The 27,169-nt window shown below is 47.5% G+C and overlaps 1 protein-coding gene across 2 annotated transcripts in view; it reads right to left on the minus strand.

Annotated features, from left to right (window-relative positions):
* Positions 1 to 27,169, minus strand: part of USP4 (ubiquitin specific peptidase 4) — a 2,223,295-nt gene that overhangs the window by 1,359,789 nt on the left and 836,337 nt on the right. For both annotated transcript variants that reach the window (XM_069644193.1, XM_069644194.1), the window contains one exon: positions 2,113 to 2,271. In XM_069644193.1, coding sequence (XP_069500294.1) covers positions 2,113 to 2,271 — 159 coding nt within the window. The remainder of the gene's footprint in view (positions 1 to 2,112; positions 2,272 to 27,169) is intronic.

Consider the following 27,169-nt stretch of genomic DNA (forward strand, 5'->3'; position numbering starts at 1 on the left):
CAGTTTTTTATTTACTGCTGGTACTACATCTGGGGTTTCCCAGTTTGTCATGATCTTTCTCTGAAGAGCTTTATGAAAAGGCACCACAGGATCCTCCTGTGGGCCTTTGTCAAGAATATCTGTGAGGTCATCTTGTTGGAAAGATTGTGAAGGTGCAGACCACCCCATGAACTCTGTGATCCTGGCCATTAAGGCTCTGTAGGGGGTTTCAGCATGCTCCCCTGGGTCTGGCTTAGCAAACTCCACCTCAGGGGAAGTGTCTAACCCACTTGCCTCATGTAAGGAATCATGAAGATCCTTTAACCTGCGCTCTTCAGAGGAAAATTCCTCTCTAACTGGGGTTACAGGTCCCTGTAACTCAAATGTGTCTTCCTGTTCAGACAATTCACCCTCTTCCAAAATTGAGGATATAGTTCTCAATTGTTCTGAACTCATAAAGGGAGTAAATCCCATTTCCAAGGCAGAGGGTGCCGGACTTGTCATTATCTGACTCGAAAACATCGATGTCGTCGACGCCGAAGGCTTCGAGCGTGGCGTCGAAAACAAAGGCGGAGGCCTCGAAGACCTCGACAGAATTGGAATTCTACTCGACAATCTCGAAGCCATCGACGTCGAGGACCTGGGGATAGTCACTGGATGTGTGGTAACCATGACTTTTCTTGGCGTCGAAGCTGGCGTCGAGTCAACAGACCAGTGTGTCGAAGGTCCCTTCGACAACGGCGTCGAAGACATCGACCTCGACGGAACCCTCGTCGACGGCGCCGACGGAACCTTCGAGGAAGGTTTGGAGGTCATAGTCCTACTCGAGGGTTCGAGACGCGCTCGAGAGGTTTCCTTCGCCGGGTACTGCGTTTTTTTCTTCGGGTCTTTCGGCCAGGGCATCGCTCTCGGCAGTCTTCGAGGGGGTCGAGGCCGCTTTCTCGAAGACGCTCATCATATTTTTTCGGAATTCCTCCCATTCAGCCCGGGAACTATGTTTCGTGGGGCAAGGGATTCTTTTTGGCGAAACAGAGGAAGACGGAGAAGGGGATCTTCGACGTCTCCTCTTCGAGTGCTTCGATCTCGAGGAGTGACGAGACCCACTCCGAGACTTGGAGCGCGAATGGTGACGAGGAGACGAATGTCTCGACTTCGTCGACGAAGAAGAAGCTTTAAAAGTCTTACCTTTCTCCAGCTTCTCCCTACGCTCCTTCAGGGCCTTAGCTGTCATGGACATACAGTCCTCGCATTCCGAACAATGGTGTTCAGCTCCCAAACACCACAGACAAACTCTGTGAGGATCGGTCAACGATATATTTTTCCCACAATCTCGACATTTCTTGAAGCCGGATCGAGGAGTTGTCAGTTCCGACGAGGAAGCCATCGAGTACGGATCGAATAACTCGAGGTAAATAGGATTAATCTGACTAAGAACTGAGCAACGGTATTCCGAGGCACTGAGTAAGCGCAGAAAAATGGAACTGAGAAACGGAGCGCGGCCTTTATAGGCAGGATGACGTTGACGTCGATACAGCGGCTGTCGAGGGACATCAACTCGGAGGACGTCGACGCGCAGCGCCCTCTAGAGAAAAAATTTTCCGAGGCCAGCAGAGCTGGAAGGAGATATCTAAGATGAGGAATACGTCGGAGGACACAATCCCATTTAAATATATTTTACTAGTGCCTTGTACCGAAGGAGCGGCTCCTGCTCAGTGGTTTCTGTCATATACCAAGGAAATGCATTTAGATCCTCCTCATCAGCCATTTCGATCCCTGGCACTGAACTCAAATGTTAAATTGAAACATGAAAGTGGCCAAAAATCGAACAAACTTGTAGCCAGCAAGATCACACACTTTCCTGTACAAAACGAGCATTTTAAGTCTGTGGAAATGGCCTCCAAATAAAGCACAAATAAAAAAAACCAAACTGATATCAGCATAGGGGTCAGAAAGAAAAACAAAAATTAAGCACTGTGTGGTAGTAAAGTCACTTGCTCAACATGATATAGTGAGTAGGTGGTGGTGAAAGGATGCACACCTGGGCTTCCAGGTTTCACTGCTTTGTGCGCCAAACACTGGGAAGAACTATAGGTGCTATGAAGAAGACTTTTTCATGGTCCCCACACATCATACCGAATCAGGCCTGCCGTTGGCATCTTTGAGCTCCAGATAAGGTTTCTTTTTCACTCGATTCAAATCTTCATGCAAGCCATCAAGAAGAAATGCTAAAAGCTCCTGAGAATCTTGCTGCTGATACCCAGAGAACTGAGGCGCAAATCGTCCAACATGTGTCTGAAACAAAATGAAAAATAAAAGTCACCACAACCAATCTACACAAACTGTAAGATTCTCTCATAAACCCAATGTCATTTTTCATAATTTACAAAATGAGTAATGGATCAATTGATTTCAAGTACGTTTTTTTGTTGATTGTTTAAAATCACATTCAGTTATTCATTCCCTTACCAATAATTCAGGGATAATTTAATATACATGTAGCATTTCTCTAGCATGGTACCCTGGATAAAAATCGATTTATATACATACATTTGGTAGGAATAAAGCAAGCAAAACAGCATTTCCAGGTATGATGTATGGGAACTATCATACCAGACAGACCAAAGGGCCCACCAGGAAGTCACTTAATGTTACTGTAGATTATTAGGGAATCTTTACATTGTTGGAAAAAGTAAAGGGGATGGAGTAAAACTCAGTTGTCAGGATCCATCAAATGGTCAGATCCAACAAAGTTCTAAATGAACTAAAAATTTAAGGTAATTAAAATTCTGAATGGCTTCCAGCCTTTCTGGGCTCATCCCGTGGTTCACTTCCTGGGTTCAGCCCTTACCTGCCGTCGCCTCCACACCCCCAGCAACCAGGCGGGGCATTATTCTGAGCACTGCCAGAATCTGCTGCCACAATTCCTGGCTAAAGCTCCCTAGTGCCCAAAAATTGGATTTTGGCTAAAACGAAGCCCACAACTGTGCTTTTGCACATCCCTCGCCGTGTGCTGCCATTATGACCAGCATGGTCAATGGCCGCGCCTCCCAACCCTGCCTAAGCGACAGCCACCTTCCAGCAGCAGCCTTGGCCTTGGATTGGCCACTGCCCCCTACACCCGCCCCTCGACTCCACCGACAGGCGTAAGCCGAAGGGCAAGCTAAAGGGCCTGCCTGCGGCTGTCCGCGGATGGCCGCACGGCTGCCACACCAAGGAGCCCTGAAAGTACTTTTCTGTAGTGAATGTCATTTTCTACTTCTTGATTATGCTTAGGTCCACATGACAAAACGAAGTCCTCCCGGCCAGTATTAACTTTATTGACTATCCCGTTCTACTAAGGAAATGTATGCCTTGCACTAGTACCCCCTATCCTTACTGTTTCTCCGACTGTACCGAGACCTGTTATCTACTGCCACGACCAGAGCTAAATGATTATGTTCTCAGCACTCTACTGGCCAAAGCCGCATGTGTCTCCTACCCTTTACTCCGTCCTAATCTCATGCCATTTCTACAGTATTGTGCTTATGTGCCCACCGTGTTTGAACTCTGCTACATTGAACCCAAATTCATGCTTCCCCAGGTCACTCTGCATTACTGCTTTACGATTCCCTTCCATGGGGTTACCCAGACTCATGCACCCTAGATATAGCCATCTTAGTAGGTATATATCCCCATCTGTGTACTCCTTAGCCAAAGCTGTATCTGCCTTATTTGTGTGCACCCAGCCAAAGCTGAATCTGCCTATTTCTAGGCACCTAGCCAAAGCTGAATCTGCCTATTTCTAGGCACCTAGCCAAAGCTGAATCTGCCTATTTCTAGGCACCTAGCCAAAGCTGAATATGCCTATTTCTAGGCACCTAGCCAGAGCTGAATCTGCCCGTTGGTGTGCATCCCTAGCCTTTGTCGAATCTGCCTTTCCTAGCCCTTCACCCTAGTTCTCACCTTTGCCAAGACCATGCTCACCTGGTTCACACTCATCAGGTTCCCTTTCTGTGTCATGCAAGATAGTGTACCTTGCAGCGGTAATAACTACATAGCCTTCAACAATGGCCTAGCCAAACTTGGATGCCCAAGACACTCCCACATCCCCTGCCCCACACCCTTCCTGCCAACTAGGTCACCCTTCCCACCTAGCTACCTCCAAAACCCCACCACCAAAAACAGCAACCACCCAGTTGACACCCTATCTAACATTAACTCTCATAGACCTTTGTGCCACCCTAGACCAAGTGTTCCATGTTTGACAGGGGACGCCAATCTTAGTATTAAGCCTAACCACACCAAACCTAGTACTAAGCCCGTCACAACTAAGCCCCCAGGAAACACACTCACAGTTAACCCTAACTTCACAGCCGGAACAATAGACTAGGCACCAGAGACTCCCTTATGATTAGAAAGCTTCTTGCCAAACCCCACACCAAGACTAATAAAAAGGATACAGCCTCTAACAAGCCCAAATCATACCCCCTAAAAGGAGCACCAAATGTCAGATCCCTTGTTGCCCATCCTATAGAAATTGCTGACATCATCCTAACAATCTTGACTTCCTCGCCATAATTGAAACTTGGCTACATGAGGCAGCAGGACCTTATTCAACCTTAGCTATTCCTGACAAATACTCCATCCTCAGAGCTGACAGACCCCAATGCTCGGGGAGGAGGTGTAGCTATTATCTTTAAAACCTCCCTAGACCTCAGATCAGTCACTTCCTCTCCACTAAAATCATGTGAGCACCTTACTATCAAGTTGCAAACCTCTCCCAATAGCACGATCTCCATTCACTTAATATATAGACTTCCCAGGTCATCCTGGAGCCTTTGAGGAAGACATCACCTCTCTAATAGCTGAGAACTCGAAGCCATCAGCACAAATCATCCTCCTCGGAGACTTTAACCTTGGGTACAATGACCCTAATGACTCTCCAGGCTCCTTGTTAGCTAACGCTCTAGCGGAGCATGATTTCACACAACTCAGGTCGCAACCTACTCATCAGAAAGGTAGAATCATCGATTGGATAGTTGCTCTCAATTGCAATATTACTTGCACAGCCCCTCAACCTCTTGTATGGACTGACCACCATCTCATTCCATTAGATATTAATAACAACCTACCTCCCAATAAGTGCCCTACTGCACCAGCCTGTCCGACCAGGAATAAGCGTAACATCACCGCTGAAGCACTAATACCTTTGGTCCTTCCCACTCTCAACGCACTTCCGGCCACTGCCGATTTTAACTTATTGGTCAACACCTACAACGATTCCATGACCATTGCCACTGATACCATCGCCCCATTGAAACTGTGCAAAGGAAAACCTAGAGCTCATTTGAACTCTTGGTACACCCCCGAACTCAAACTATTGAGAAAAAAGAAAGCTAAACTAGAAACACTTTGGAAAATGGCACCATATGATGAAAATAAAACCAATCTTCCTTATATAAAAATGAGATAATTTGCACCAAGAAAGAAACCTATAACATTAGGATAAATCAGGCAGGATTCTGCACCAGAGAACTTTTCGATATTCTAAAGGAATCAGAAAATCCTAATCCACCTACAGATACTTGCACGAGAAACAAACCCTGGTGCACCAGTATCCAGGACGCCCTCGCCAACAAAATCTCAGAGTTTAAAACCAAAATAGAATGTAAACGACAACTCACCAGTAGCAAATCTACCAGCCCAAGCACACCACCCCCCATTGACGCCAATTTAGGCTTCACATTCAAAAAAGTTATTATACCTGAAGTACAAACATCATAGCCTCTCTAAAACCTTCCAACTGCAAAGGGGACAGCTGCCCTGCCCAGATTGTTAAAGACGCAACCAGAGATCTATCCCCTTTTATCACCAAATTAATAAACCTGTCTTTCTCCACTAATTCAGTCCCTAGTAACTTGAAACAATCACGGGTTCTCCCACTTCGAAAAAAAAAAAAAAAAACAATCATTAGACCCGGCCATACCCACCAATTACAGACCCATTACCACGGTCCCATTTTTGCTAAAAATCCTTGACAGAGTCGCCTAACTGCAAATTCAGGACTACCTAGAGACAAACCAATTGCTAGGAATACGTCAATTTGGCTTTAGACTGCAACAAGGTTCAGAAACTGCCCTTGTTGACCTCAAAAAACAGATTGATGAAATGAAAGCTAAAGTCAACGCAGCCATCCTACTCCTTTTAGACCTCTCGGCAGCTTTCCACCTGGTTGATCACAAAATCTTCTGCAACTCACTTCTCCTCCTCTGCTGTCACATGGATACAATCCTTCCTGGATAACAGAACCATGGGGGTCTTCTCACCAGTAGCAGCTGCTGACCCCATCACATGCGGTGTACCACAAGGATCATGTGTTTCGCCCACTTTTGTACAATATATTTACAAAGCCACTCTTTGCCAAACTGGACCATCTAGGTGTCACCTACACCAATTATGCAGTTGACACCCAGATACTCCTCACCCTTTCAGGTAACTACAATGCTGACATCACCCGGATTAACAAAATATTTACCATCATTCAGGCATGGATGGCCACACACGGCCTATGCCTGAATGATGAGAAGGGTGAACTGACTAGGAGAGTTCAGTTAATAACCTACTGAAACTGAGCCCTAATTACAATAGCATGATCATCGATGGTGACACTATTCCCATCGTCAAAAGTGTGAAAACCCTTGGCCTTTATCTTGATGCCAACACTAATCTCTCCAAACAAATTAACATGACTGCCTCAGCCACTGCTTACACGGGTAAACTGATCAGGGCCTGCAGACCTCTCTTGTCCTCTAATAGCTGCCTCACCTTGGCCAGGGCTCTTATACAGTCCAAATTGGACTACTTTAACAGTCTATACCTAGGCGCAAACCAATCCATAATTAATAAACTACAGGTACTCCAAAATAACGTGTTACGAGCAGCATTAAAAATCCCGAGGCGACAGCACATCTCCTCCACAATAAGAATCGTGCAAATGGCTCTCCATACAGCAAAAAATTAAATTAAATAAATAAAATCGACCTAAAAACCATCTGTCTCACATACAAAGCCTTAAACCACCTAGCCCCCCCTTATCTCAGCAACAAATGGACCTTGAAATCTGTTGCCAGAATTACTAGATCCTCGAACATATTATGCCTAACGGTGCCCAGATTCACCTTAAAAAAAAGAGTTGGAGGATCCAGCTTCACGGTCCTTGCCTCCCAACTTTGTAACACCTTACCACTCAAGATCAAATCTATCGAGTCCTTCCAGTCATTTAGGAAACAGGTCATTAGTTGGTTACTGGACAAAAACTAGCATTTACCTTCCTCTCTCTACTATGTCCGATATGGTCTATACTGTAATTGTATTTTTTACTTACAAACTGTATAAATCTATATCTGTAAAATGTATATAATGTACTATGTAACCGTTTACCGAAGCGCCCTTTTACCTCTGGGTCTGGAGCGCTATACAAATAAATCAAACAAACGTCTGAACAAAAAGTGTCTGGCTTCTTGTGATTATCCAGGTCTTGTCTCCTTCCCAGGGATTAGGCGAGCACGCATCAATGACTGCCCTGTCTCTTTAGTTTCACTGTGCCCAGATCTCCTCCACATCTCGGCTCTTTGGAAAGCAGAGGTGCTGTACACTGATCCCATCCTTCCAATGGGATACAATTTCCTTTGGACAAGGAGTCTTTGCTTTGTCCTCTTCACCCCTCTCTCGCTTATAGGTCTGCCCACGTCGAGACCAATATGATTAGACGCCCAACAACATTACAGTAAAGAGAACTGAGCACAGCAGCTGCATTTCTTGCAAATTAATGCTTGAAGATAGTTAAGACAATGACTGTGGGCTATAGGGAAGAGTTCAAGTGTCGCGAAATTAAGGAATTCACTAGAGCACCCATCTAAAAAGGACTCCATGCCCTGCTCTTTATTTGCTGGTCAGATCCATTCAGGATTTTGACACTTAGCATGCATCTGGCATGGCAAGTGTTTCCTTGCTTCTTTGGCACAGATATTCAGACTTGCCTGACCGTGGATAACCAGCTAGGATCTCCGACGTGAAGGTAGCACACCGCTACCAGCAAGAATCCCCTTGGCCTTAGGGTATTGCTTTGATATGGGGCACGGGGGGCTGTGGGCTGCTTTATTGTAACCCAGCTGCCAGTGGGTCACTGGGCCAAGCATCTATGGCCTAGCCAAGGTGTTCAATCAGCCCACTAAAGATTCGCCTCTCCCTACCTTGATGTCTGTTCCCTGCAGGTATCTGGGATACAGCCCTCAGCATCCTCTTATGTTTCTCCCTGGGTCAGGCTTGTCCAAGGGTGTGGATCTTGGATCTCACTGTGCAAGTGATAGTGTGCCCTAGCCTCTGTATGCTCTCTGGTCTTCTCATCTCTCAAAGTCTTCCCCCTGCCTCTGGCCTTAGGTCTGCACTCGTACTTCCTTTCTCCCACACAGAGGTAATTGAGACACTTGTATAGAGTCTTCAGAACATGGGGTGAAGGGCTCCAAGGAAGCAGTTGGCATTTTCAATTCATGCCAGCAACTCTTAGTTTGAGCAGCCAGTTATCCTCTTTCCCTGGTTTGGTTGCTCCTTTGCATGTAAATGGGGTTAAACCAGGAATATTTTGAATATCTAAGACCTGCTTGCTTGCCATGTCCTTGAGGATTTAAAGTCAGCATCTTCAAAGTTTTTTAAACTTTATATATGCACGCATTCCTGCTGAATTGGGTGTTGGGCAGTGTGAGAAACCTGAAGGTGTCCCACCCCCTGGTCACCTGGGATCTGTCATCCAGGTGGCCAGGACACGGCCATCACTATTGGATCGAGATCCTGGGGGGGACCAGTACGGGAGGATCACCTGGATGAGAGGTCCTCGGGGAGTGGAAGTGGTACACCGCCAGGTGAGACGCGGTACCCCCCTCCCTACAACTCCTTTTCCCCATCCTACTCCGTAGGATAGTCAGAGGTTCTACTCCCCCCACACCACTTTTCCAACACAAACACTTTCCTACACAGTGATAGACAATGGACTAACACCACAGCCATTTACCTGACGTCCCAACACAAGGGTCAGGCAGAGTCAGGCAATTGACAGCAACTAAGCACACCTGACGGCCCTTTCCTTTCCCCACAAGGATAAAAAGGCGGAGCACAAAAGCACACTTCAAGCAAGTACGAACGCAAGAGGAAGCAGCTAATCCGGAGGCAAGACGAGGAGGGAATTACCCTTGCCCTTTTCAACCGAGACCTGAAAAGCCTCCGAAAGGGAAATCCTAAGACCGGGAAGTCCAGCTGGGGTGTGGTGCGACAGGTGTCAACGGCACATGGGGCCCTCCCACGCTGATATCCAAAGCAGGGGGAAGCACTTGCCGCTGTGGTGCCGTCCTTGACTCCCGAGACAAGAAACTCCAACAGTTTAGCACGGTGAGTCTCAGAAGACAGATAGTAAACCGAACTGTGCTGGGCCCAAGGTTGCAGGCGGCAACCTTGTAAAACAAAGAACTTGTCTAATTGAAATTTTAAAGAAACCACAGTAAAAGGTTCAGAAGCAGAGTGGTCCGGCATCACGGGGGCCCTCATTCGTAGGACTCAAGCCTTATTGGATTATATTTTGTTGAAACTATGAGAGCCAAAAGGCCGTAGAAGAGGCCGGTGGCAAATGTGCAAAGTGGTCCTACGAGGGCTGAGCAAAACCCCTCGTACACTCGAAAGTCTGACACATTGGAGCGAACTGTGAATGTGTGAAGCCTGACTGGAGGCTTAGAAAAAGTCTGACTGGAGGCTTAAGAGAAAGCCTGATTGGGGCTGGAAAACCAAGTGATGTGAATCCTGCATAGTGTTAAAACACCTATGAATAGTTAACTGGCAAATGTGAACCCGACAGAGGGATGCCTGCGAGTTGAGGGTAAACAATGCTATACCCGTGAGCATTGTGGCGACAATTGTGAACCCGGCTGAGGGATGTTCACAATGAATATGTGTTTAAAAAGGCATTGAGACTTTTGAATGATACAATTTTGAGTGAAAGGCCGTAGTGAACCCTATTCAGGGAGGCTAAAGTTGCAAAAAAGGATCAGAGCCCGGTTGAGAGGGATCCAACGGGCGAAGAGCAATCGCCCAACGTGAAAGATTACCAAAGGAAACTTTGTTTCGTTTACGGTTTATGGTTCAACAGGCCTTCTAAGGCAAGAGACTTTGCAGGAAAGAGACTTAGCCTCAGAAGGTCTGGCATTGTTTAAAGCAACTGTAACCTCGGGCTGGCAAAGGCCCAGGAGTGTGCTGTGCTCAAAGGTCCTGACTTGTTCCATGCTAAAATCATGAGGAAGGGAGACCCCAGCCATACCATCCTGACTTATTTGGTGGACACTTTTCTTGAGAACATTATCCCCCAATATTGTGTAACTTAGTTGTAAGGTGTGGCAATGTTTTTTAGTATAGGGCATTATTATTCGACTGCCTTATTATTTGATGGTCGTAGCTTGCTCCCATCTTAGACTTAGGTTTAGATTAGGCGTTTTTTTCACCCATTATACAGTTTAATAAACTCCCCATAACTGTGATCAGTTGTGTCTGTCTTTACCGTTGCCATCATGAGTTCCTTACAGCGGGGTCCGCTGTGTTCACAAAAGTAAACAGGAGGTGATGGTACCATTAAGAGTGTGAGGCAAGCACCATTTGTTCATTGTATGTTACCTTGTGTCGGGGTGTTGGCCGGTTGTTCCATTTTAAGTAACGGAAGTCACAGTTGAATATTACGGTTGTAGGCAGGGGACTTCTCCTGCTAACTTCGGAAGTCCCATCTTTAGCTTGTGCCAGGCAAAGGGCTAATGCGTTCTGAAGGGCTCTTACTAGGAAAGTGATTGGATGAAGGGAAAGTCCCTTGGTATCCAATGTGGGCATTGTCACTTATTACCCTGCACTGTACTATCCAGGCTACCCCCCACGATGTTTGATGGAATGATGTTAACGGAGGGGGCTCAGGGACTCCCCTATATAGTACCTCCGGAGGTATCATCGCTTAGCTGAAAGATTGCCCTTCCCACGAGATACCTAAAAAGGTTTTAGCAGACTGGTGTTGCCCAATATGAATCACATAAATTGCCCCTTATGCAGATGCTAAATTAGGTTTCCTGAAAATCTGGAGGTGCTAACCAGTGCCTCGGATTGAAGGAATTTTTGACATGTGGAATGTTGCCACCATGAGGAAAAAAAAGATTTCCGAATAACAGATCAAGAATGTGCTTCAATCCTTAAGAACAATGAAGAATCACGGAAAACACTTTGGCTAATTTGAACTAGGAATTTGTCTATGCACCCAAAAGCAAACTTCTGAAGTTTCAATAGGAGATCTGGGGTCACTTGTGTCGAGAAGAAACGTCCAGAGGAATCCTCACAAAAGACCATTAGCTCACAAAGGGATCAACAAATGTGCTTTAAGAACCTAGGTTTTGCTCCCTTTATCCAACGATTGAGAAATCTGTCAAGGCATAACTTTCCCTTTAACTGCTCCCACCAGGACCCACACATTCCGTTGATAGACTTTCCTAGTCAACAAATCATATACTTCCCACCCAAGCACTTGGAAAATGGTGGCTCGGAAAATTGATTCTCCCACAACTGAGCCAAACTTGCAAATCAATAGGTAAAACATTAATACTAACTCACCGTAGTGACTAACGTACTTAGTCCATAGTCCCCTTTCCTCCATACTGCATGGGCGTCCCTTGCTAGAGATTGCAGACAGAACCTTTTTCACCAGAAACCCTTTTAAATTTAGAGGCGCATGGGGGCGTGGCCCTGGGAGCATGCACTCCCTGACTCGGCCCACTGGCACCACACCTCAGTCCCCAATGATAAATCGACAATATTAAGATTGCCTGATGACACTAGTATGTTGGGAAGCAGGGAGGAACGGGGACTATGAACTAAGAGTACGTTTGTCACTACGGTGAGTAACTATTAATTACTTTTACATCCCATCCCCTTTCCTCCATACTGCATGGGTGATTACAACTAATGTAGTCCCAGGGTCGAGAGGTGGCCCTCTAAGAAACAAGCTCCTTAGAACCGCCTGTCCGAAAGCCACGTCTGACTTAGAGCCGGCATCCAAACAGCAGTGCTTGCAGAAAGCCGAAGGGGTGGCACAGGTAGCCGACCCGCTGATGACCTGCAACGGCCGTGGCTTTGACAGCATGGGCATCCATGTTAGCTGGGAGCGGCTTGTTCTGCCCCTCATAGGCCTTGATGGCCGAAACCATCCGCCTTGCTATAGAGGCCTTGGATGCCTGATAGCCGGGCCTTGACCCACCGAAGTTGACATGACCCGCCGTAGGTGACAAAGAGCGTCCGACTTGCGGAAGCTCTTCGTCTTGTCCAGATAAAATTTCAGAGCGCGTCTGACATCCAGAGAGTGCAAGACCCTTTGAGCATCGTCCTTAGGTTCGGCAAAAAACATAGGTAACAGAATCTCCTCATTTAGATGGAAGGCAGAGACTTTAGATAGGAACACAGGGTGCTTTCTCAGGACCACCTTGTCTTTGTGAAAGGTAGTATGGGGTTCTGAAGCCACCAGTGCCTGAATCTCTGACTCTACGAGCAGAGTTGAGACCACCAACAAAGCTGTTTTAAAGGTGACCAGTCTGATGTCCGGGGACGCCATTTGTTTGAAAGGCTTGTTCACCAGGGCGCCCAACATTATATTAAGATCCCACATGAAGTATGGTTTCTTGATGGGCGGATAGAGCCTGGTGAGGCCCGCCAGATGTCGTTTAACCACCGGGTTGGAAGAAGAGAAGACCTCATCCTCCAAATTCCTATAGGCCCACCAAGGCTGCCAAATAAGTGCAGCACGTCTCCATTTGAACCCCTGAGGTAGCGAAGTGTGCAGAGAAGGAGAGCACATAGTCCAATGTGCATGTATCTCCTTAAGAGTCCCAGTGACAGAACCTAGTCCATTTACTCTTGTACTGGCTCATAGTAGCCTTGCTCCTATCGCCTTGAATGTCTAGGTTAGTCTGAGACAGGCTCAGATGCTTCAGTGTGACCTGCTCAGGGACCACACTGCTAGGGCTAATTTCTGTGGAGTGGGGTGGAGGACCCTGCCCTCCTGCTGCACCAGACGACGACCTGGGCCCAGCGGCAGGTGAATGGGTGGCCTGTCCGAGAGCCTGCGAGCACCACAGTCTCGCAGGCCACCATGGAGCATCAGAATGATGCAGAGGTGACGCGATTCTCTTATTTTGCAGATCACCCTGTATACCAGGAATGTGGGAGGGAAGGCATATGCTATCATGCCGTCTGACTGTATCTGGAATGCATCGCCCAGTGAGTCGGGGGCCATGTCCCTGCCGGGATGTGAACTGATGGCACTTCTTGCTGGTCCAGGAAGCAAAAAGATCCACCTGCGGGAAACCCCCCTCACCCCCTGAATCTGCTGAAGATCCCGTGTAGGACCTGATTGTTCGATTGGCATTTGTAATTGTCCGCTCCCAGTCTGCTGAGCCTGTCCGCTTCCAGGATGGACTCGCCCGTGAGGTAGATGTTCCCCAGGGCCCATTCCCACATGCTGATCGCTAGGAGACCTGGTATCACCCTGCTTGTTGACATAGTACATGCTGGTGGAGTTGTCCGTTTGGATAAGGACAACCTTGCCCCCAGTGAGCGGAAGGAAAGGTTTGAGAGCTAGCCAGATGGCCTTCAGCTCCAGCCAGTTGATACGAGACCGCTGCTCCTGAAGGGTCCAGGCTCCATGTGCACTGTGCTTGTCCAGAGTGGTCCCCCAGGCTTCCAGGGAGGAAGGCAGGGTGGTGGTGACCTGCGGGGCAGGCTGCCGGAAGGGCCTGCCCATCCGCAGGTTACAGTCCCTGAACCACCATGTCAGGTCCGGGTGGAGAGAACTAGGAATGCTGACAAGCTCCACTTGGGAGCCCCGCTCTGGATTCCATGAGGCTGCGAAGTGCAGCTGTAATCTCCTTATCTTGAGTCTCATGTGGGGTACGGCCAGTAAGACCGCTGCCCTGATACCCAATAAATGTTGGTACCACCAAGCCGAGGTCATTTCTCAGGTAAGAAAGCGAGTAGTGGCCCTCTTGATGACCATGATCTTGTCCTCCGAGGGGAAAAAACTCTGAGCTCGTGTTCCATATGAGGCCCAAAAAGGTCAGCCTCTATGTAGGCTGCAGCTGAGACTTATTGAGGCTGATCGAAAATCCCAGCTCGTGGAGTGTGCTCATAAGGGCGGAGGAAATGTGACGAACCACCTCCAGAGATCTCGCCCTGACGAGCCAGTCATCCAGGTACGGGTGGACGTGGTGGACCTGTGCCCTGAGGAGGGATGCCACTGCATTCATCAGTCTGGGGGCTGAGTTGAGGCCGAAGAGTAGAACCTTGTATTGGAAATGGCAGCCCATAATCCTGATCCCCAGGAAGGAGCGATGAGGCTGCCAAATTGGGATGTGTAGATCAGTGTGCTTCAGATCCAGGGAGCATATCCAGTCTCCCCTGCACAATGTCTCATCAACTAGTGCTGGTGTAACCATCTTCAATTTCTGAAGAGGAAGGGAGAGGTTGAGGGTGGAGAGGTCCAAAAACTCTCAGGCCAGCCTGGTGGTTCTTGTGTATGGCAAAAATCCTGGAGTAGAAGCCCAAGCCTTGCTGGGAGAGTGGGACTTCCACTGCCTGGCTCTCAATGAGAGACTGAATTTTCACCAACAGAGTTGCTGTCCCAATCTGTGGGAGAGGAGGGAGGAGAGTGAGAATATAACAGTACAAAACTGTGTGTGAAGGGCAAACCTGCCCCTCACCGGAGACACATGGACCCGAAGGGGAGTGTCATGCCTTCATTCCTTCTGAGGCTGTTGCGGAGAAGGGGGCGGGAAAAAGCCCTTTCGCCCACCCTTTTGCGGTTTTCCCCAGTGCTGACTCTGAGAACAGTCAGGCTGTCTAGAACTCAGTTTTTGGAAGCCACAGAACCCGCCGAACGCCTGCCCTTTGTCGGAGCGTTGATGAGACTGGGTGTACACCTTTGGCGTGGCTTTCGTAAGGATAAAGACTTTGCAGTTTGTGAACTGTTTTTCTTTTCATCTAGCTCCTCATTGGTGGTGGAGTGAAAAAGGTCACCACCCTCGTATGGAAGGTCCAATGTGTGTTCCTCGACGTCTGGATTGAATTTAGTAGCCCAAAGCCAGGTCCATCTCAGGTCTGTGGCGATGCAAATGGTCGGGCCAGAGGTGTCTATGTGGGCCACAGTGGACTCCATGATGTTGAGCACCACCAATTTAGCCTCGGCCAGCCACGCCTTGAAACCCATCTGGCTCTGTATCGGAAGCTCGGGAAGGAAGTCGGCTATTTCCCACCAAAGGCTCTGGTTAACGGCTGCCAGCATGGCATCTGCGTTGGATTGACGAAGATGCAGCGGAGAGTTGGAATAAAGCTTCTTCCCGTAAACCTCCAAGATCTTCTCCTCCTTCCCTAGCAGCACCGAGGACGAGGTGGCCGAGGATGACTAAGGCTTTGAATAGAGTGACGCCACAGCCATTACCGAAGAGTGCAGTTGAGGGTGTGCCGACAGCAAGAGTGGATCCCCCTCCATTTGCCTATACTTGGCGTCGAGGCGCCAATTGAAAAGCTGGGCCATGTGGGTCGTAGAGTGATGACCTCAGCAAGGACTCCCGCCTCCGGCTGTTCGACCTCGGGTTACAGACCTGCAAGCTGTTCATAGAAGGCCTTGCCTGACGATGGTGTTTCAGGGTCTTCTACCTCATCCGTGTCCACCAGGGCGTTCAGCAAGTCTGGAGGTCTGGAGCGGGTGGAGGAGTGCTGGGTGTCGAGGGCTGCGTTGTGGAAACCGGAGCCGCAAGCTGCAGCAGAGGCTGGTGTGGAACCACCAGAACTGTGGGAGGCAGGGGAGCGGAAGGGTAGTATTGTAAAGCACTCGAAGCCGAGTTAGACGTTTGGAAAATGGTAGGTAGTTCAATTTACTGGTTAATATGGAACTTTTATATGAATTTTGGTGAGAACCTGGGATAAGTTCTAAGAACCACCTTGTCTTTGTGGATGACAAAGGGTCTTGTACAGATAATGCATGTAGCTCACTGACTCATCTTATTGAGGTGATAGCTAATAGAAAGGCAGTTTAGTAAGTGTTTTAGGCTGGCCTTGTTCATTGGCTTGAAGGACGGACCCATGAGCTTTGCAAGTACAACATTAACATCCCACCCTGGCGGAGGGTTAGAAATTGGAGGGTAGAGTATTTCTGCTCAGGCTATCTGCTAAAGCACTGAGTTCCCCTGCAATGTGTTGAGACTAGGAACATGTTCCGCTTGTGTGTCCCCTTCCAGATTTTTTTTAGATAGCCTGAACAGACTTGGCGAGTGTGTTTCTCCCTGCTTGTTTAGGCAAAACATGGCAGCGGTGCGGTCTGTGAGGACTGGCACTGTTTGACCTACTAGATGCTGCTGAAAAGCTTGCAGAGCCTTGAGAACTGCCAGAAGTTCTAGAAGCTTTATGTGGTGTTGGGCTATGGTGTGTGTCTGGCTGTGAGCTGTGTGGTGAAGGTAATTGTCTCCACACCGGTATAGCGAGACATCCGTAGTTAGTATCGCTTGAATTGGTGGATTGCGAAAGAGCTTTCCTTTAAGCACTTTGTCCTTGACCACCAGCAAAGTGCTTGTACTAGGGTTAGTGAAAGAACCACTAGATCGTCCCACTGAACGCTTGGCTGAGACCATTGTTTTGCTAACAACTCTTCCATTGGGCGAATGCGCAGCCACATGCGAGAAACTAGGTACATGCATAAGGCCATGATCCCAAGCAGGTGCATTGCCTGGAGTATGGTTATCTGGCGACTGGCTAGATAGTGAGGTACTTGCAACAGCATGTTTTGTGCTCTCGTTTGAGGGGGAAGACTAGCTCCTATTTTGTCTTTATGATTGCTCCCAGGAATGGTTTTATTTGAATGAACACGCAACTTTCTTTTTCGTTAAGAATCCTAATTGGAACATGTTGATTGTTCTTTGTGTGTTGTATTTACATATTTGAGGTGTGTCCCCCGTTATCAGCCAGTCTATTTAAGGGTACACCGAGATTGACTCTCTGCGTAGGTGTACCGCTACCACTTCTAGTACCTTTGTGAATACCGTTGGAGCAGAGGCTATGCCGAAGGGGAGTACTTCGAATTGGTAGTGTTCTCCCACTATTTAGAACCACAGGCATCTCCTGTGCGCTAGGAACTGGCAGAGGCTCTACCTCTGTTCCTGGACCTTTTGTAGCCTCTTTGAAAATTTGAGGATGACTGTCCCTCTGAGGTGCCCGACGATGGGGATGGATTATCCTGATCGTAGTAAGAGGAACAGTGTGGGCCCTGCCCACTGAAGAATCTTCTTGTATTAAATTACCCTCTTTGGACAAAAGGTTTATTGGACAGATGTCCAAGTGACTTTAAAGTGTCATTCCTGTGGTACTCTTGTGAGCATCCTCAAATGCCTTGCCGAACAGGGTATTTGGCTCAATGGGCATGTTAAGTAACTGGGCCTTCGTTTCTACATTAAAAACAGACTGCCATAGCTAGGCATCTTGCTTAATTAAAGTGCTTTCGGCTATGATGCAGCATGCATTGTCAGCAGCATCCAAATTGTTTTTTAAAATGCGGTTAGCAGCTTATTCACCCTCTGACACAGTCTTCATGAGTTGAGACTTTAGAGGCTCTGGGACGGCGCCTCAATTTGTTGTTCCAGCTCGTCCCACTTATGGCAACCATAGCTAGCCAAAAGGGTGGCTTTGTTCGCTATTCTTCTTTGGTAGGCAGCTGAGGATGCCACCATTCTGCCAAAAGAATACATCTTTTTGCTCTTTTTATCAGGTGGAGCCACCGCGGAGGCTAGAGGCAAGCCTGCTCCCTTCCTGGTTGTGGTGACAACTAGGGAATCACGTTTTAGTTGCCCACTGATGTACAGCGGGTCGGTAGAGGCTGGCTCAAATACCCTCTCGATGCAGGGGTTGACTACTCTTGTGAGGTTTGGTGTTAGGAGGCAGGCTTTCTGTGCCTTTAGACCGACTGCAGGAGGGGGAATACATTATCTAGCAGATTCTTTGTCTCCTAAGATGTCCTCTACAAAATGATTGTTGTCTTGGGCCCCTGGAGTGACCATCTTGAAATGCTGCACGGCCCTTAAGAGCAGCTCGTTGTATTGGAGCATATTGTCAATACTTGAGTCAGCCACTGACTAATCATGATTGTCGGGGTACTGTATGACGTAGATGTCTTCATCGGCATAGCACTGGTCCATGCCCTGACTATACTGGACTCCCTGGGAACATAGATCCTGAGGGGTCTACAACATCGAGATCTGAGGGATTGTAGAACTGAGGTAGAGCTGGGCTGTGAAGTGTCCAAGCATGGCACCCTGGCAGGTGGTTCATCCCTGGCTACTCTCACTCCTTGTGTTAAGCCCTGGGGGTTTAAGCCAAGCCCTGGGTGTTTCCAAATTATTTAGGGTGGTGGTCCATGAAGTCCTCAAAACACGAGTCCACTCAGTTAACCTAGAAAATACTGGAGGGGAGTGGGTAGAAGTGACCTGCAAGGGTGTAGGCTTCTTTTGACTCAGGGCCGCTGAAAGGGTGTCTTTAGAGTGAGCACAGCCGCTATCTTGCGACAGAGAGGGCTGGGATGGCATGGCCATCGAAGATGTGGATGTTTGCCATGTCTCAGACCTTAAAGGCGTTACTGGGACATGCTTTTTAATGAGTGCCTTCATTTTGGATGCGCTTGAAGGGGGTGTCTAAATGCCTTTTGATGCGTGTCCTTAGGTGCGTGAAAGGAGGGCCTTTTTTGGCACGGTGTCTGAAACAAGCCTGATGGGCACCTGTTTCGGATAGTCGTGCGGCAAATGCAATGTCCAAGAGGACAGAAGTGACTTGGAGGACCTCTCCTTAGACACTGCGTAGCCATGAAAGTTGACAAAATGGCCGACACTCTGACGTGGGGTATGTGTTTATTGTGGTGTGATGTATGTGTGCCTTTGCTGCCAGGTAACTTCTCCCTCAAGGGATCGCTAGCCTGCTAGCTGGAGTCGGGGGCCTGCACATGGGATTCCTTCAAAACCTGATCGCCGTCAGCGTCACTTAGGGTGTTGATGCTGCCTGCCGCCGCACCTATGGAGGCCAAGGCCTGCATTGCATGTGCAGCCAGGGCTTGGTTCAAGGTTTTAGGACAGAAAAGCCTGCAGGACTTTCAGTGCTTTTCAGGGTGATCATTTGGCGGACAGCGATTGCACACTTTGCACGCGTCTTTCCAGGGGTATTTCCCGTTACAGGATGGGCAGAATTTAAATGGTATGTTTTCCATGGTGAGTGGTAAAAGCAGCACAGCGATGAAAGGGAAGATAAGGGGTCAGATGGGGCCTTCTCTAAAAGGCAAAAAAGTTTATGACCGCCCCCACTGCCCCTAGTGTAATGGGCCAAAGCCTGGATATGGCATAGTCGCTGTCCGTCGAGAAAGTTCAAGCGTCATCAATGATGTAACCGTCCGTCGAAAGCCGCTGAAACAGTTGGTAATGTAGCGGGTGGTTCTCAAAAGAATAGTAAAAAAGTCTAATATTAGACGTTTATTAATCAACAGCGTTAGCCAGAAGAACACTGCAAACTCTCGACGGACTATGATGGTGGAAGAAACACAATCTGGGTGACCGACAGGTGAAGGACCATGGGTACAGTAGACATCACACTGGGGATAGTAGTACTAACACGCCCAGTCGACCAATATATGATACATTACTCACCATAATCGTATTTCGGATTCTTGTATCTGCTTAGATTCACATGCTATGCAGAGGCCGACATCTAGTGGTAGGCACAGAGTATTACATTTTTTGTTTTCAAAACTTGAAAAGTGACATCAACAGGGCATGCCAGTAATACTATCCCTAGTGGGAGTCCCGCCGAGTCCTTCTCGTCCTGCCTGTCTGCCTGGGAGCCTGTTTGGCGTGCTACTGGCACTGAAGGAGTTAACTTTTTAAGTTTATAGAGACCCGGATGCACGGAGCGCCGCGGAGTCCCGCAGAGTCCTTCTAGTCCTCTGTGCTCCGAAAGCGCAAAGGAAGCTCCCTCCAGGCTGTGACCTTGCGTCTCCTGCAGTGGGCTTCCTGGGCTGTGAATAAGTGTCTCTGCATTGAATAACGGAAGTCTACTTTTTCCGACCTCTTGGAAACAATGAGGAATGAGGAGAACAAGGAGGGCGGATGACTAGCAGCGTTCTTCCCTTTATCATCATCTCCCATTTACTCTCCATATAACTAGGGGAGGGGGGGGAGAGTCAGACTCTGGCAGCTCCTTAAGCTGCCGGGTGTTCCTCGCCCCTTGCTATCGTATTGTTCTCCACTCCCACTCCTGCGGTACTATTAATGCGGGTGCACCGTTACGCTTGCAGATCTGTTGACATTAGAACTTGCGGACCTTTGCTTAAATCTAGGGGGCTGCGAAGTTGATCTTCTCCCCCTCTTTTATATGGATTTTTTATGAACAGTCAGCCACTCTTATTTAGTGTGTGTAAAATCATCGCTACTTTGATTTTTTGTTCATTGTGATTATCTATTACAATCTTTTTTTTTTTTCACTATTGTGTTCAGGGGGTTTTTAGGTGGCTTTCTTATCCGGTGTAACACAAGTGGTATGAGAGAGAGAGTACTGAGGCTCCTTGCTGCTCTCTGCTTTTTATAAATTTCATATACCCTCATATCTTTTTTTATTGGGTGTATTTAGGGTGTTATTCTGCTGTTTTTGCCCATTTATCTGACCCTTCTTTTAGGGGGACAGCGGCTATAGTTCCCAAAGCCAACATCAGGCTAAACTATGGGCAAAAGAAAAGCTGGTGATGAGGGGAGACCGCGGGGGAGTGGGCTGCCCTGGGAGGGGGCGAAAAAGCCCAAAAATGTGAAAAACGTTAGATCTGCCAAATCTGGAAAAGCCCCACCTAAAATGGTCCCTAACACCTCCCAAAGATCATTAGAGTCCTATATGGATGTGATGGCTAATAAAATAGTCAACTGCATGAATGCTGCGGAAGCCGCCTCTAGAGAGACAGCCCCCATGCTGGAGCTCCTGAATAAAGGAACTATGGGCACGGCTGGCATAGGGACTTTGCCTTTAGAGGGCAGGCCTGAGGCCTTGTCTGGGGCCGGGGAGGGAGGGGTCTCGACCCATGTACAATCACCACACTTGTCTCCCACAATGTCCAACCAAGGGTGTAGTGATCTATCCCGAGGGGCAGGTTTGCCCGACTCTGGACTCCTCGTCTGCTAGTGAGGGGGACAAAGAATGGTTGGAATCCTTACTGGATGAAAAGCTAAAACCCCTTCAATAGTTGTTGGCCTCCCTGTGGGGGCTAAAGGAGGGTGTACTAAATACCTTAGCAATTATGGATGACTCCATTAAAGCAATTGCCCTTAAACTGTGTGGCCAGATAAAAAGGGGGGAAGTGGTGTGGGTAGTGGCGGGGCCATGTGGTCCCGGGGTGTTCCCAAAGGGGGGGCAGCCAAATCACTGACATGGTTGTGGAAGCACAATGTAGGCAGTCCGCAGGAGGTGAAGTGGAAGTGGAGAACCTAGTAGAGGCCGGGGGCAAGGCATGTAGGTTTGCGCAGCCTATTATGATAGAGGACCCTGAGGGTGCAGCCCCAGTACTGGCACAAGGGAACCAGACAACATTGAATCTACCACCCGAAGCAGCCCCGTATGTGGGGGTAATTACAGGCCTTCTGGGGCTCCCTAAGGGTAACTATGAATCAACTCTCTCTTTAATAAAACAAGACATTGCACTGGATTAATTCCAACCTGATGGGGCCCAAGATAAACCCAATAATGATCCATATGGCTAGAAGAGTGGGCTGGGTTAGAAATCGGCATAAAGACCTTGTGGGGACTGTGTCGTGGTGACCTTTTCAGATGTACTAATAGTAAACCACCTTCTGAACTCCAACTTGGCTTGGGGATTAAAACCAAATGGAAATAGCCTTATCAGCAAGTTGCTCCCATTGGACTATTTTTATGCGAGAATGGGGGTGCAGGTACAGCATGGCCAGGTGTTTGGTAGAAGAGGGGGTGGGGGTTTTGTTCCAAAAGGAAGCACCCTTGCCCGGCCTCCCCAAAATAAAGATCTGGGGGAAAGTTGGAGTACTATCCCATTGAAGAGGGGGCCAAATTCTGGGAGAGGGAAGGTTTCATCTAGTTGTACCCTCCTGGCTAACCAGTACGAGTTCTTAACCTCATGCGAAGGCGTAGATTGACTACAGGATGTACCAGGGGGTAGTGAGCCTCAGATGACTAGCCCAGTAATTGAGCAGTTAGTCTCCACCAAGCCGCGTCGCGGCTTCGTGAGTACGACCACTGTCCTACGTCTGCTTACTTGGAACATAGTGGGTTCGTCGAACAAGTTGATGCTTGGGCCTGTGATTGACCTTTTGCAAGTTAATACCGTGGTCTTACTACAGGAAACATGGGCTTTGGTACCTCCGCAACTTGATGGCTTCACATCTTTTGATATTCCAGCCAATAAAAGGGCTAGAGGCCGATGTTTTGGGGGCCTCTGTACCCTAATCAAATCCTCACTTAAATGTAGGATCAAGGTGATACCCACAGGAATGGACTTCTTACAGGTGGTTTCTCTGTCCTCAACAAAGGATGAAACAATATGCATAATTAATTTCTACAATAGCCCGCATATCTCGGAGACAAACTACCAAAGGTTAAGGCGTTTATGGAGGACTTAATGTCCCAAGAAAGTAACACCAACACATCATACATATGGGGTGGTGATTTTAATGTCAAAATGGGAGAGGGATCCTCCAAGGATGCTTCGGACCCATGGGAGGACTGGGTAGTGAACATCCCGTCACCCTGTATGAGAGATGTGAGAGTGTGCCCTAAGGTCCTGAAGCTGAGCATGTGGTTCAATGAATGGGGCCTACGTACTGTTAACGGTCGTCTAGCTCCGGATATACCGGGGAAGGTTACCTTTAACAATCACTTGGGTTTCTCCACAATAGACTATTTCTGCATATCTGTAAGACTCTGGGAGCGCATAGTAAGCTTTGAGGTGATCGCTGATGTTCATAGCGATCACCACACAATTTGCCTGTCTTTAAATGGCCTGCTGGGGGTGGGGGTTCCTAAGGTCATTGCCCTGTGTTCATCAATGGGTACTGCCGTTGGCTCTCGTAGAATCAAATGGGGGACCATACTAGAAGAAGATCTACATGTTAAGGTAATAAGGGAAAAGGAACCCCTATTGTTGGATATATTGGGGAACAATTTACCAGCTAGGGTGGTGGTCGCCAAATTTGTAGAACTGGTGGCCGCCTTCACAGCAGAATTCACGACCACTTTTAAGTCCAAGAAGAGGTGGTTCGATTGGGCCTGTAAAGTGGCCAAACAAACTCTACTGTCGAGACTTAAGGACCCTATATCTAGCAGAAAGGCGATAGCTCTTGCAAGATCTGCATATAAAGGAGCAATAAGAAGAAAACAGGAAATTGAAGGGGCGGCCTGGGAGGGCTTCCTATTTGCTGTCAAGAGTGGAGATCAGAAAGCATTGTGGGAATTTGTAAAGGGTGATTCTGTGGGGTGTAGGACTAATCAGGGCAGAGGGACCTATGTGGAGGAGGGAGCCTGGTTAAAATATTTTGGCAGCGTGTTTGGGGCAGGTGTTATAGAAGCTGGTGCCGAACTAGCTGCATCGGGCCTAAAATTTGAGATCGAGGAGGTCAGAAAGGCTATTAAACTGCAAGCCCATAATAGGGCTCTGGGACCGGATATGATCCCCTCGGATCTGTTTAAAGACTCTTTGGACTTGTGGGCACCATTACTCATGGTAGTATTTAACACATGTATGCTATCGGGGAATTATCCACCGTCGTGCAAAAGGGCTATATCTTCCCAATCTTTAAAAAAGGAGATATGGGCAGTCCAATTGCCTATAGACCAATCTCCCTATTAGACTCTTCCTTTAAGATCTTTGGGAGAATCTTATTGGCCCGTATTGAATCTTGGTTAGGAGAGGCTACTATCCTTTCAAACATTCAATTCGGTTTCCGCCCAGGTGTCGGCACAATGGAACAGAGCCTGAATCTTTATCTTTTAGTGGCCAATTCGGTTTTTTGCAGGGGAGAGGTTGTTTATCTGGCCTTTATGGACCAGAGTACTGCCTTTGATAAGGTAGATAGGGCGAAATTGTGGGCTGTGCTCAGATCCATGGGATGCCGGGGGGACATCTTGAAGGTATTGGTCGAGCTACACACTGATAACGAGGCGTGTGTACGCATTGGCCTAGGGGGACACTGCACGGCCTGCTTTAGTGTGGGGTGTGGTGTCCGGCAGGGCTGCGTGCTAGCACCTATCTGTTTTTGGCTCTATATTAATGGTCTATCACCTGAACTCATCACTATTTTGGCAGACTTTTTTATGTTGGGGGCCTGGGGTTTCCCAGCCTTAGCTTATGCGGACGATACCGTCCTGCTAGCAAGAACCCCCAGAGCGTTACAGGCCTTGATTAACGGATACACAAACTTTATGTGTAATCTAAGTCTAAAAATCAATTCCAAAAAAAAAAAAAAAAAAAAATTAAAAAAAAAAAAAAGAAAATCGGCAGTGATGGTCTGTTCGGGTAGAAAACAGACAGTGGCGATGTAACCAATGCTTTGTGCCGGAGTAATTATACCACGTGTTAAGGCCTTTGACTACCTGGGCATCAGTTTTTCTGAAGCCCTGAATGGTAGAACCCATGTGGATAAACAAGCGGCCAAAATGAGCCAACAAATTGGGGGAATCTTTCGTTTTATGTTGAGATGTAAGGGCCAGCCCTTAGAAGTAATTACTAAGATTTATGGTGCTCAAACATTGGCCGTCACCATGTATGGTGCCTCCATATGGGGCTTTACAAAGGTTGGGGAAATACAAGTAAGGAAAATAAATTCTTCAGACAACTGCTGGGGCTCCCGAACTCAGCAGTGTGCATCTCCATACATAGAGAAATGGAGTTCTGAGAGGATCAATGGCATTGGCTCCAACCCTATTTTGGATCCGATTGTGGGCTAACCAATTTGCATCCCTGTGCCACTTTATTATTCAAACCATGGTGGGCAAAGTGGGTTGGCAAAAAATTCCTCTACTTGCATATATTCCCAATGCTCTCGGGGAGACCAACCTTAGTGATCATTTTCCACCAGTCTCACTCATAACCAAGAGTGAGGGGTCTTGTTACAAAACTGTGGTCAGAGGCCATAGTGAGGAAAAGAACACTTTGGGAATTCGGCAACAAATGTGACGAATACCACTATGATTAGTAGGCCCTCGGGGATCCAACCCTATTTAACATGGAGCCCTTATAAAAAAGGATAAGTGGCTTATTACAAGGGCACATTTTGACTCACTTCGCCTGCAAGCAATTACAGCTGGGTGGAAGTGATCCAAAGACTGGGCCGGCTGTCCGGTTTGTGGACATCAGCTGGGAGATTCAGTTTATTTTATGTTTTTTTGCCCAGGGCACGCAGGTATTCGAAGGGCAACTTTGCTACCTGCCTAAGGAAAACGAAAATACGTCACCACAAAGCTGCACTTATTTCTTTGCTTAGTGCTGACTGTTTTTACAGCATGTGCATTGCTTACATTTTTAAAAAAAAGTAACGTACTATAGGAAAAATTTGCTTAGGCCCCAGGAAGACGAAAGCAAATTATGAACCATCTATATAGTGGATATACTTTGCATATTGATTTTTATTGTGCATCTGCTTAAATAGGATCCTACGAATTAATGAATGTGAACTTGTTATTGGTCAATGTTATCCGTTTGTCTCATTTTAACCTCACAAGTATTAGTTTTTAGGAATTGCACATCTTTATTGATTGTATGTATGTTTATTAACTGATTGTTTGATGAATTTTTAAAAAAATTCGAACAAACATACTTGACTATCCCTAGTGTGAAGTCTACTGTACCCATAGTCGTTCACGTGATGAGGTCCCTCAGATTGTTTTGTTTCTGACATGAGGTAGCATGATGAGTAGCGCGAGTACAGATATAATAAAGCAGATCAGAGAAGATAAGCCAGAAAACAATCTTAATTTAAGAAGATACAAGCATCAGTAGAACAAGTTACTTCTTACCTTGTAAAGTTCTTTCGATGGGATGTTCCTCCGACGTATTCCTCATCGCCCCTCCCATCCATCCCCGCAGTAATACTTCCCTTGTGGTTGCAGCTTACTCTCCTTCAAGGTCAATAACCAATTCATGTAAAACAACTGTTAACGTCAAAACAGAACTGAACGACGGACGCTGCGCGAGTCTATTTATACGCGTGGTGACGTCGGCGCTGATACAGAGGCCATCGAGGGACATCAGCTCGAGGTACGTCAACGCGCAGCGCCCTCTACTGAAAAAAGAATTCCGAGGCCAGCAAGCTGGGAGATGATCTATTATAAAGGGATTGTGTCCTCCGACCTATATTCCTTATCTTTGATAGCCTCCCATAGCAGTGGTGTGCAATTGGAGGTGGGAGTAAAACGCCATGTTTCCTTTCAGGAATGGACCGAATGTAACACGGCTTTGCCAAACCTAATCTCATGACTAGAGGAGGAATCCAGGTTGTAAAATCTTGTGAAGGTATGTGCGGACGACCATGTGGCAGCCGCACATATGTCTCGAACCGGAACCCCTCTTTGGAGGGCCGACGAGGCTGCGATACCCCTGGTTGAAAGAGCCCTAAGATTTTGAGGAGGCTCTACCGCTGCCAGTTTGTAACATTCCAGGATGGCCAAAATAATCCATCTGGAAATGGTTCATTTTGTTATCGGTAGTCCCAACTTGTGCCCTAAGTAACCTACGAACAGTTGGTCTGCTTGCCTAATCCTAGCAAGTCTGCTGATGTAAAAGCTTAAAGCCCACCTTGGGTCCAGCCTATGTAGACTTTCTTCCTCTTTCCCCAGATGGGGAGGCGGATAGAATGAAGGTAAGGTAATTTTCTGAGTGATGTGTAATTCAGAAACCGCCTTTGGGAGGAAATTAGGCTTCACCTGTAGGACAACCTTGTCATTATGAAAAATTGTATGAGGGGGTTTACAAGATAGAGCTTGTAATTCGCTCACCCTTCTAGCAGATGTTAAAGCCACTAATAAGACAGTTTTAAGGGTGAGAAATCTTAGCGAACAA

This window comes from Ambystoma mexicanum, chromosome 2p (assembly GCF_040938575.1).
Source record: "Ambystoma mexicanum isolate Mex_15411 chromosome 2p, UKY_AmexF1_1, whole genome shotgun sequence".
In the NCBI taxonomy this organism is placed as follows: Eukaryota; Metazoa; Chordata; class Amphibia; order Caudata; family Ambystomatidae; genus Ambystoma; species Ambystoma mexicanum.